General features: G+C 38.7%; 1 protein-coding gene across 2 annotated transcripts in view; it reads left to right on the top strand.

Moving 5' to 3' along the window:
• The window catches only part of LOC117772625 (cGMP-dependent 3',5'-cyclic phosphodiesterase), a 152,770-nt gene extending 141,110 nt beyond the window's left edge, over window positions 1-11,660 (top strand). Inside the window, exons 20-31 of one of the 2 annotated variants that reach the window (XM_034603905.1) lie at window positions 774-851; window positions 960-1,082; window positions 1,176-1,246; window positions 1,676-1,798; window positions 1,890-1,977; window positions 2,854-2,901; window positions 3,270-3,344; window positions 3,476-3,575; window positions 4,515-4,627; window positions 6,095-6,133; window positions 6,260-6,366; window positions 7,692-11,660. In XM_034603905.1, the coding sequence (XP_034459796.1) occupies window positions 774-851; window positions 960-1,082; window positions 1,176-1,246; window positions 1,676-1,798; window positions 1,890-1,977; window positions 2,854-2,901; window positions 3,270-3,344; window positions 3,476-3,575; window positions 4,515-4,627; window positions 6,095-6,133; window positions 6,260-6,366; window positions 7,692-7,926 (1,200 nt within the window). In that variant the 3' untranslated portion in view covers window positions 7,927-11,660. The remainder of the gene's footprint in view (window positions 1-773; window positions 852-959; window positions 1,083-1,175; window positions 1,247-1,675; window positions 1,799-1,889; window positions 1,978-2,853; window positions 2,902-3,269; window positions 3,345-3,475; window positions 3,576-4,514; window positions 4,628-6,094; window positions 6,134-6,259; window positions 6,367-7,691) is intronic. The other variant, XM_034603906.1, reaches the window with a different exon arrangement.
• The last annotated feature ends 362 nt before the right edge of the window (window positions 11,661-12,022 follow it).

Here is a 12,022-nt window from a genome sequence, read left to right as displayed (position 1 = left end):
GATGGTAATTCTAGTTTAAAAAATGCAATGATATATCTTTTACCAGAGCAAAGTGGAAACATGGATTCAAATGGATTTACGATGCATTGATTTCTCTTGTCTCTAACAATATTTTTAACCCAAAACCCCAAAAAAGGAATGAAGATACTTTGTCTTAACAGTTTTATTGTTATATACACAGCTGTGATGATATTTTATTCAGCGTGTCCAATTCACCTTCAAATTAAGTGGCGCCTTTATCTTCTGACCTTTGAATGACTGCAGGTACTCGATTGTTTATCCACAAACTATAAAGATTTTTGATTGGAAAAATAATTGGCTTCTAGGCAGCTCATTAATTATTGAAACATGACCCAATGTATTATTTATCAATGATTGCTCTGTATCATGCTGTGTACAGTGTGATGTGGGCTGTAAAATGCACTTCCCCTTATGGACAGAACTGTTAGCGTTCACTTTGAGTTTTATTGTTTCATACACGAGACAAAGCTTTGAAAGTGGCAAAATTACTTGTTAATCATAAATCTCTTGTTTGCCATTTGATAGTGAACACACACACACTCACATACAGACACACTATAGTGTTTGCAAATTTCAAAATGAAGAACAAAAGAAGAGGGGAAGACATTTTTAGACTATTTTCATTCCCCTTCTTACTTCTCCTGCTGCTGTGACCAATCTGTACATCACACTGTATTGCATCCAACTACTGTATATGTGACGATTATAGTCAAACTGTTGATTTTGCTATAATTTGGTGTTTGTTTCTCTAGTCTCTGCTGTACAAGAGGGTCGGTGAAGCTCAGTTCAGGTCCCACCTGGCCAATGAAATGATGATGTACCACATGAAGGTAAATATCGCCCTCACACGTCGCACTCGCTCTTTTCCGCATGGACACAGTCTATTTTGTGACACAGTCGTCATTATTTCAGTATGACTCAGTATGTGTGCTTCGCAGGTATCAGAGGAAGAAGTGACTAAGCTGCTGGTGACGGGGGTCGATCCGGTGATAGAAATCCACCCCTGCTTCGCCGAGTTCACATACACGCCGCGCTCCCTGCCTGATGACACCACACCCATGGTAAGGGGAGAGGGTGGAAGCAGAGAGACACAGTGTGGAGGAGGCAGATACACAGAAAGGAAATGTAACAGGCTTTGTTGTGTGTGTCTGCAGTGTGTCCTCAGCATGTTTGAAGACATGGGTTTCATCAACACGTTCAAGATTGACCGGCACACGCTCGCCAGGTCTGAAAATCAATATATATATATACCAAATATATGAGCCTGTGTTTATGTGTGTATTCTCTGAGTACTTTATGTAGTAATTGTACAGTTTGGTTGCTATAGACAACTTTTCTTAATATGAGAATACTTTTGTGTTTGTGAGTTTACCAGAATTATTCATATTTTCAACACCTTGGAAAGACTTCTGTAAACAGCTGCAAAAAGACTATATTGAAAAGATTTTTAGAATAATAGGAATATAAGTTCTATTCTTTTGCAATTTTTTCCATTCTTTAAACTAGGCAATGGGTGGGTTGGGTTGGGAAATTCCCTGGTGCTACTGCATAAGTCAGCAGTGCAGCAAATTTGGTTGGAACAGTTAGAATAAAGTCATAATTGATATAATTAGTCAACCATAGGACCATAATTAAACGGCTGCTTTGGCATCAGGTTCTGTCTAATGGTGAAGAGAGGCTACAGAGACCCTCCCTACCACAACTGGATGCACGCCTTCTCTGTCTCACACTTCTGCTACCTGCTCTACAAAAACCTAGGGCTGTCCAACTACCTCGAGTGAGTGCGACCACATTTCTTTAACAGTTCAAAAATGAAATGTCAGCTTTGTTTATGTGACTCAAGTGACTGCTGTCCTCTTCCTTTTCAGGGATATAGAGATTTTAGCTCTCTTTGTCTCCTGTATGTGCCATGACATGGACCACCGTGGTACCAACAATTCTTTCCAAGTCGCCTCGGTGAGAAAACGAATGATGTCTCTGTTTAGTAGTGGGTGTGAGATGAAGCAGGACATGATGTAAACATGATACAAGCTGAAACTAGGTGGTAGAAAAAGGAAGAACATGGCATTGAATAAAAACATTAATAATCTGAAACACACACTTTGACAGTGAAGCAATGCTCCAAACATAGACTATAAATTAGGGGAGATATAAGATGAGTCTTTCACAGTCAGACATATAGGTATTGGTGTTTATTTTAACTGATATGCGTCGATATAAAAACCTTTATTTTACAGTATAAACAATGCAGAAAAGATGTGCTTATTTTTTTAATTCAATTTCTGTGTATTTGGTTGTATTTCTGTTTTCTTTTTATTTGTAGTTATTTATAATAAATAAGGTATGGTTAAACTATAAAATATCAAGCCTCAATTACAGTTCTTTGTCAAGGGTTTGATAACGACATCTTTGGAATTATTTGCATTTTTTTAAATATATATAAATATACATATATCATTTGTTTTACTCCCTGTCTGTATCAGCATCATATCATATCAAAATCTATATCACTCTGGTTCTGCTAAAAATAGACTTTGATATGTTCAGAATGAAGCGTGTGAATAAGAGCCAGGTTCTGGATGTGTTTCGGTGATATCAGAGTGTGAGGTTGTTTCTCTGTGACTGTGGATATGGCCCAGTGAGACACTAGATGTTATAGTGATTAGGAGCACGCCGCTCTGTTCCACTCTGATCATGCAGAACCCTCCAGCACCGAACTGACACTCACATTATCAACTATGCAACAACAGTCACTGTTTCATTTGATCAATGCGATGTGTACACTAAAGGATTGTGTTTCTTCCGTCTGTGTGTGTGTGTGTCTACCTGCAGCAATCTGTGCTGGCTGCGCTCTACAGCTCAGAGGGATCTGTGATGGAGGTAAAGTCAAGTGGGAAGGATGTGGGAGAGCTGATAGAAAACTGTCAAAGCTTTAACAGTGTTTTCATCGTGTACTTGTGTCTGTGAAAATCCTTACTACATTCTGTTAGACTGTGATCCCTGTAGAAACTGTGCAGACTGAACTGTCTTGTCGGTTTTACTGATTTGTTCCCTCATAGTTAACAAACTTCACTCTCGGGGAGCTACTGATACTGTGTTCTAATGCGACATCTAGTGGTCAAAGTCAAACTTGAATTATTTGCAGCAGTGGGAGGCATGTAAATTGACTTTGCTTTTTTCATTACAACATGACTCAACATCACTTTGGAAGTAACCATTTTCCCATCATGCTTTATTCACCATGACAGAGACATCACTTTGCCCAGGCCATCGCCATTCTGAACACTCACGGCTGCAACATCTTCGAGAAGTTCTCCAGGAAGGTGAGATATTGCATCTGACATCTGCACATTACAAATATATCAGAGTCCTCTCTCTCGTTTGGATTCGATTTTCTGCTTTCACTTACAAGCACAAGTTGTTTTAATGTTGTTTTTTTCTTCTTCTTTTTCAGGACTACCAGCGCATGCTAGATCTGATGAGGGACATCATTCTGGCGACAGACCTGGCTCACCACCTTCGCATTTTCAAGGACTTGCAGAAGATGGCTGATGGTACGCCACAGTAGTTCAGTATGCACAGTCACATCTCTACTTTTCCTTTTTGCTCACAGCAGTGAACAGCAAATCCAGGCTTTGTTCAGACGCTTGGTCCAGAGCGGTGACAGTAAAGCAGTGTTTTCTGTTTTCCTTGGATTACAAAGGGCTGATTTCACAAGAGAAAGCATTCAACAAACATTCTATTTAAAAGATGTATTATTATATATTTAGAAGGTCACCATTTTTCTTGATTTGTGAACCCATGTACTGTCATTGACATCCATTCTTAAGCTAAGCAACCATTGTTGATTGTCCTTTGCAGTCTGGCTCATTTCTTGGCACCGCACAAAAGCCACTTTCTGACTCTATATACCTTCATTACATGAGTCATTATGCAGCGATGTGAGTGAAGCTCTCAGTATTCATCACTGACATTCTTAAACATCCTCCACTTTTATTGGACTATTTACCCTTTTGAGCCGACAGTTGCTTACTGCTCTCTTATGCAACGTAATTGGCTGCTGCCTCCAGTGCTTTTTTTTACGCCTGAATGCAGCCAATTATAAGTTACCCTGAGTGGACGTCGCATCACTGGAATCAATTCTGAGCTGTAAAAGCAATTCAAGGACATTAAAAAACCTCACAGCACAGAGTGTGTAAGTGTCAATCACGGACTGACGGGGTGGTAATATACAATGTCAAGGTGCCATTTAAACATAATGTTGTGTTGCAGAGCTTACACAATTTCCTAATATCCCATTATGGCTTTTAATTATCAATATCTATCAAGACATATATGCTTTGAGTACAGGACAATTAGTATTGATCAGTTAAATACAAAATTATACTTTCCTTTCCGTCTGATTTACTTTGCATGACGATGCAAATGCAGCTTGAATAGAGTCATTTGTGTGTGTGTGTGTGTGTGTTTGTGTGTGTGTGTGTGTGTTTCAGACGGATACAATCCCAAAAGCCAAACCCACCGCTCTATGCTGCTGTGCCTGTTGATGACGTCATGTGACCTGTCAGACCAAACCAAGGGCTGGAAAACCACGCGCAAGATCGCTGTCAGTTGACGTCCTTACACCTCTGTTGATACTGCTTATTTGCAAGTGTAACCACAAATTATGCAAACGTTTTTTAGTTATGACAAATAGACTAATCCATCACCATATTAGGGAATAGCAGCTTTACATCCAAGCAGTAACACAACAGGATATGAATCAGCCCACAGATATTTTGGTTACAGTAATATACTCTATACAATTGTCAATGGCCTCATATCAGGTTCTGCACCTTTTGGTTTATTCAATCCTGCAAATGTCTCCCATTGTTAGAAAACTTATTCATTTAATCATTAATATTAATACTGATTGATTATTTAATTGAAATCAGTAATTAGTGTGGTACATAGACTGCATATAAAGATCGACGACACGGCAGCTCCCCAAAAGTGAAGCCAAACCGTCTCGATCGCCCCCTGGTGGCTGGCTGCAGCATGGGTCATAAATCCCACCTCCCCCATGTTATTGGATGGGACATGTACCAAACTAAAAACAGATCAAATAATGTTTCCCTCAAAGATGGTTTCTGCCATGTGAGGTACTTTTTATCACACTAATGAATGTTCCAATATAAATTTTTCCGGTAAGTTTGTTTTTTATCAGTAGTTTGATGCTATGTAGACTTGTAGAAATAGAAGTAGATGCGTTGTCCATATTTATTTACAGTCTAAGATATGGAAGAAGATGCAGAAGTGTAGTTGTTTTATTTTTTGTGATAGTGCAAGGACAATAAAGACGATGAGATGCAGAGCTGTGCAGTAGAAAACAACATTTCAGTCTATATTCCACAACACTCTCTTATGTGAAACTGCACTCCATTATAGGATTATTTTTAATCTTGGTCTGCCCCCTTTTTCACCCTTAGCCCCTGACCCTTGTCCTAAATCCAACACCCAAATCTGCAAATATCTTACACCTGCAGCAAATGCCCTTGTAATCCTTGCCCCCAAAAATGGAAAATGCATGTCTGTTGATTTCCAGGGAGGAAATTATTCTGCAATGTCTGGTTTGTATTTGTCCCAATGGGGATTAATGAAAAACAGCAATTGCACAAGATATTGAATAGTTATAAATGGAAATGACATTTTGTCTTAGAGCACAGCATGTCTGTGGTTCAGCATAATCCAGTTACAGTAATGTTTACAAATCTTCTCTCCTAAAGCTCAAACACTCAGATATACACATGTACCAGCTTTGAATTACATATGGTTTTATTTATATTGTGTTGTTACACAGGAGATTCGTGCTCATTTTAAATTTTAATTTAAAATCTATACTTTTAAACTGAGTACTTGTTCATATTAGAGCTTATACTTCAGTCATTAAGGAAAAATAAACTGTAGTCACTTCATATTTGCTGTTTTATCATTAAATAAATGTCAGTTTTATTTCATGTGGAACTTAATCAGTGTCACTATGAATATGAAGCCGTATGAACAGTAACAATTATCTGTTCCTCTGTGTCCACAGGAGCTGATTTATAAAGAGTTCTTCTCTCAAGGAGACCTGGTATGTGTCTGTGTTTTCTGCCTGTTAAATGACATGTGAAATTATTCAGCAAGTGGCCGCAGTGTGTGTCATTTTACACAATAGTGGGCTCATTACTCATGTCTGCGTGTGCGTGTGTGTCTAAAGGAAAAAGCCATGGGGAACAGGCCGAGCGAGATGATGGACAGAGAAAAGGCGTACATCCCAGAACTACAGATCAGCTTCATGGAACATATCGCCATGCCCATCTACAAGTGCGTATATATGAGAACATCACATCCTTCCTACACTCATCACTTCAGTCATATAACACTTCCTCTTAGAGTAAAGACAGACATGTGTCACCACATTACAAGTATTGAACACTGGGAGAGAAATATAATTTCAAAGGTGCTGGCAAACAGACGATAGTCAAGCAGAAATCTCCTCCCTATATTATATTGTATTGTATTATATATTATGTCATATTGTATTTAGTGTAAAAATGTAAACTATATTTTGTACAGTACAGTTTGTTTTTAATTAATTGTAACTCTTAATCAATATCTTTATATCACAATGGATCAATTTTACTGTGCGTAGTCAGATAGGAGGAACTCATAGTGAATTTTCACCCAGTTCTGCAGTTTTCCTCAGCTCTATGGAGCATTTTAGTGCCTTTCAGCTCAATGTTTTTGATTGACTGTTTTGGTTCACTTCCTCCATCATCATCATCATCATCATCATCATCATCAAGTTGTTTTAAGCAGCTGTTTTAGTAAAAAAGATTCAAGAGCACATCGCAGACTCAGCACCAGCTGACAGACAGGCACAGTTAGCAACCTTCTAGCAAACACACTGGAGCATTTAGCAGCTTAACAGCCAGATATGTCCCTCGTGAGCTGGTGGAGGGGAAAACAGATATAACTAGAACGGCACTCAGTGGAGCACATACCTCTGCCAAGGTTCAACAGTCCCCTTAAATTCAATCATCGAGCAGACTGTCCCATAAATATGCCTGATTTTGAAGATCCATGATTCCCTAGCAAATTGGTGAAAATGTAAAAAAAAAAAAGCCTCTATTTTAGGATATTAAAGAAAGTAGAAAATATAATTCCTGGATCCATGCAAAATTTTAATTGGTTCATTATTGGCCCATGTCCCATCCGAAGGATTTGCATAATAAACAAAAAGACGGGGGGGGAAACATAACCTCCTTAAAGAAGTTAATAAGAATGAATATTTCAGTTGTGTTCATTAGGCAAACACATTTTCCATTTCAACTTTACATGGTGATTATGTGACAAAGTTGTGGTTACAGCGTGTTCAACTGCCCTCTAGTGGCCAAAAATACCATTATGGTTGGTTCTTAATTCCACAATTAAATGCTGTGTAAAAAGAAGATGATGAAGAAGAAGAAGTTGAACAGTAGTTGAAAAGAAAACATGCAATAATTTAAAAATAGTATGTTATTAAATTATAATTTACACATTTTAATCTGGGACTAATGCACAGTCGTCATACGGAAGCCTCTTGTACAAAGTCCTAAATAACAAATAACTGCGTTGTATTTTTTAATGGCTGTCCTCTGTCCTCTCAGGTTGCTGTCCGAACTGCTTCCTGGAGCCACCGAGCTGTACGAGCGAGTGGCAGCAAATCGGGAGCAGTGGACCAAAGTGTCCCACAAGTTCACCATCCGTGGGTTGCCAAGCAACAACAGCCTAGACTTCCTGGACCAGGAGTACGAGCTGCTCCAGTCCCAGGGTGCTTTCGGGAGCGACGACCACTGCTTCAATGGTTGCCTTGACGACGCAGAGGGAGGGAGGTGCCAGTGATGACGGCGGGCTGCCGGCTGTTTCCTGGAGTTTTCTGCGGTCCAATAAGAGGCTGAGGATACCTTTTGAGCGACCTGAGAGGGAAGGGGTCTCTCTGCTGTCAATCTCTTGATTAGCAGGCCGCGCAGAACGGACACGACAAAGCTTCAAACCAACTGAATCCGACGAGTGATTTGAGACGAGTGGATCCACCTGAGCCGACTCAGTGATTTAGATGCTACATGTTGCTTTTGTCTCCAGTTCAGGAAAGAAGAAGGTGGTGACTTGATACTTTTCAGCAGCTAAACTGGAAAAATAAGTTTATACCACAAGATCGTTCACACATTCTGATCCTGATTAAGATTGTAGAAACACACACACACACACACACACACATACACACACACGTACATGCACATGGTGTTTAGACACACAAAGACGGAGGAAACACAATTCATTGTTCTGGAAAAGGACTACGTCAACATGTACCAGTGAGACAAAGTGCTATACTTTCTGTAAAATGGTTCACAGTATCTTATATTGATTTCAAATGGCTCAGCTTTGTTCACACACAAGCAGCTGCCGACGTCCCTCACCTGATGCTTATGAATGCATGCTGTATGGACACCTCACGTATTTTTCCTTTAAACCTGCGTCAGTGTTGATTTCTCCATGGCTAGGAAATGAATGCAGTCCATTTTTTTATACCATCAGAGCAGAGTTTTGTATTCAAAGTATATTTAATTAATCCATGATCGTCAAGTTGTACAAGGGAGATTTTGTTCATTTCCTCAGAAACTATTTTAGCTCTCACATGTACTGATTCGCTTCTAACCCTTTTTTTTTGATCGCTCAAGGGACAATTCGACAATCACTGATCAATAACCGATCCCTGGCCATAGCAGCTCCATCCATGCATAAGACTTTAACAACATATGCCCTGTGCATATTCATTCCGTCAGCATTTACACCGCAAAACAAAGGCCACTTGACCTTATACCCTGAATTTATTCCTCTCATCATCATTTCCACTCCCTTGCACGTTTTATTTTCACTTTCTTTAATTTTTTTAAGTGACAGATTTCCTAATTAAACAACTTGTGAGAGAGAGCAAACTGAAGCCCTTTAAAAGATCCATCTCATCCATCAGTGTAAATGTGCCAGAGTAGAGCGTGTTCTCCGGAGTGTGTCATATATGGATCTGCCTTATTGCGCATCTTTGCTGCCTTTCTTAGAGCTTTTAATATATAAAAATTGAAATTTAAGCGTCTGTTTAGTATGTATGTTGTATGTTTGTTATAGACATAGTTTAGAGTATCGGAGTGCGGACTGAATGATCGCCATTGCTCAGAAGATGTATATTTGTGAAATAACTGTGTGAAGACCTCAGATTTTATGTCTTTTCACTTCTTTCTATTCTAAGTTATGTATACAGCCACTAGTGGATATTTGGCAGATACAACAGCATTTTCTTTCAGTTGTCAGTGCACATAAATTTGTTTTTTAAGAAGGAACTAGAGATGTAGCCGTCATAGAAATTACTCTTTCCTGAAAGCACCGACCGGTCGCGAATTGCTGCTGCACTCCAAAGGAAATGTCCGGAAACTTAAAGTTCTCAGATTGTGCCTCGTAGGAAACCTGACACTTTGGGCTGTGGGGGTTTTGTGTTACAATATGCCATATTCAGTTTTACCTCACAATGCTTTTAAATAGGAAATGCTGCAGAGTCAGGGAAAGATAAGAGTTACACGAAGAGAGATCTCTGTAATGGACGCCACTGTATGTAGGCAGTGTGTGGACGGGGTGACAGTTACTGAGCGAAAGGGTGGATGTGGATGTGTGGGTGAGAAAATAAGCGAGAGAGAGAGAGAGAGAGCTGGAGGCAGTTGGTTTAAGATCAGGAGAGAAGTGTTTAGTGTAACCACTCGTTACAAAGCTGCTGTTGACAGAGATGAGGCAAACCTCAAGTGATCCACTAGAATTTCTTAAAATATCTCCCCTTTTATGCAGCCCCTGATTAGTGCGAGTGAAGGTAGATGAAAGCAAAAAAATTGCAATCATGGTATTTAAATATATACTTTTTTCTTTGAGAGTGTCTCATGAGGATGAATTAGGGAGGAAGGTTAATTGGTGAGTAAAGTGGTTTGATGTATGGGTTCTACCTACACTGTGAAACCCATTAGCAAGACTGGATGAAATTGATTGATCTGCTGTGGTTTGATACATGGATTGAATATTTTTACTATAAAGTTTTTGAAGGCCAGATTTGTTTGTAAAATAGCCACTTTCTCTTTCTCCTAAGACAAAGTAGTAGGGCCATGTTGAAGGGGAAAAATGTCATTATATTTTTAGAATAAAGTCGTAATTTAAATGAGAAGAAATTCCTTATATTACAAACTAAAGTTGTAAGTTAATAAGAAAAAGTCATAATATTATAAAAAAATATTTTATGAGAAACAAATCAAAATACCATGGGAATAAAGTTGTAATTTAACGAGAAAAGTCATAATATTACAAGAACAAAGTTGTCATTTAATGAGAAAACATCATATTACAAGAATAAAGTCATACTTTAATGAGAAAAAAAGTCATAATATTATGACTTCATTCTTGCAACATTCTGACCTTATTCTTGTTATAGAACAACTTTATTCTCATAATAAAAGGACTTAATTCTGGAGATCTAAGCATTTTTTCCCCTCTTTAAATGAACCTAATACATTGTATTCTCAAGTATTTTCTCTCTCATGTGTGATTTTCCCATTTCTGTTCTTTTTTAACCACTGTTTCATATGTACCTGCCTTTTTCATGTGCAATATGAAGTATCTGCCTCTGTGATGTTGCATAGATTCCTATGTAAATACCTATGCCTCTTGTTAAATTATTCCTTTAGGTCTGGGTTCTCAAAATGCATTTAAGAGTTAGATGATGATGTCTCCATTCAAAATGCTTCTATCGATGCTTTGAGAGTCCAGACCTGTGTCCGTTTTCTATACTGAGTGTGTATCTGTCCCTCCATGTTTGTTTTTGAAAGTCAGGGCTCAATGTGCCAAGCAAACATTTTCTACTTCCTGGCCAAGCTGCAACGGAAAAACAGACGCACACTAAATTAGATTATTTTTTTATTTTGAATGTTGGCGTGTTGACGAGGGCTATATCCATATAAAACTTTTCTGATTCATCATGACCAGGTCTGAAATATGCAGCTCATCCAGGAAGTACGAACCCAAATCTATTTCCCATCATCACAGAGCAGCGGGAATCAAACCTGTGATGTAACGTCATCCAAACGATCACCTGTGATGTCATTGTTAAAAGTGGCAAACGTATATTTGCTGTAAATATCAAAGAGAAAATGTTACTTGATTGTCTTTCATTATTACGATGGGAAGTATTTCATTTCTGTAATGTATTTAAAGTGGTTGCATCCTGTTCTCTCTTTTATTTTCCATGCCATGTTTGAACAACCCCGAGCGTTAGACATTTAGACAGAGGGGAGGAAAGAAAGGTATATGTGTATTTAGGATATACATATGATATTCTACCACGGATCCCAAACGTAATCTGACATGTATAAATAATGCTTATACTGAGAACTAAACGCGGTCATCTGTTGATTTGTTTGAGTTCTGAGTGCTGGTGGTCTTTTCTTGTTCAGGTCTAATGAACGAGGACATTTTCTGGCAAGAAGACAAATGGGTGATATTTTGATTTTTTTTTCTTGTCTTTCTTGGAATAAATCTGGTGAAAGGCTTCTCGGTTGATGTCTCTAAAAAATGCACAACACACCGCACAGTACTGTAGCTTCACCGTACTCTCTAATGTTACTTCACCATGAAAGTGTACCTGGCTGTGTTTGGCTCAGGTGACATTAGGCCTCAGTGACACTGATCTTCTCGTCACAGGGACCTGTTTGTTGATCCTGTCGACCCACACTGATACTGTATTATCATGGCCAGATTAACACACTGGAGGCTGTCGGAGGTGAAAATCTATTACAGTCCACTTCTTATCAGTCAGCATTATCTCCTCTCCCACACTAATTAAGATAAGACAAACCTTAGTAAAAACAAAAACAAAAAGCATTTGTGTGTAAGAAATGTAAGCCATGAAAGT

Source organism: Hippoglossus hippoglossus, chromosome 13, assembly GCF_009819705.1.
Source record: "Hippoglossus hippoglossus isolate fHipHip1 chromosome 13, fHipHip1.pri, whole genome shotgun sequence".
Taxonomy (NCBI): domain Eukaryota; kingdom Metazoa; phylum Chordata; class Actinopteri; order Pleuronectiformes; family Pleuronectidae; genus Hippoglossus; species Hippoglossus hippoglossus.
This window is presented reverse-complemented; position numbering and strand designations above follow the sequence as displayed.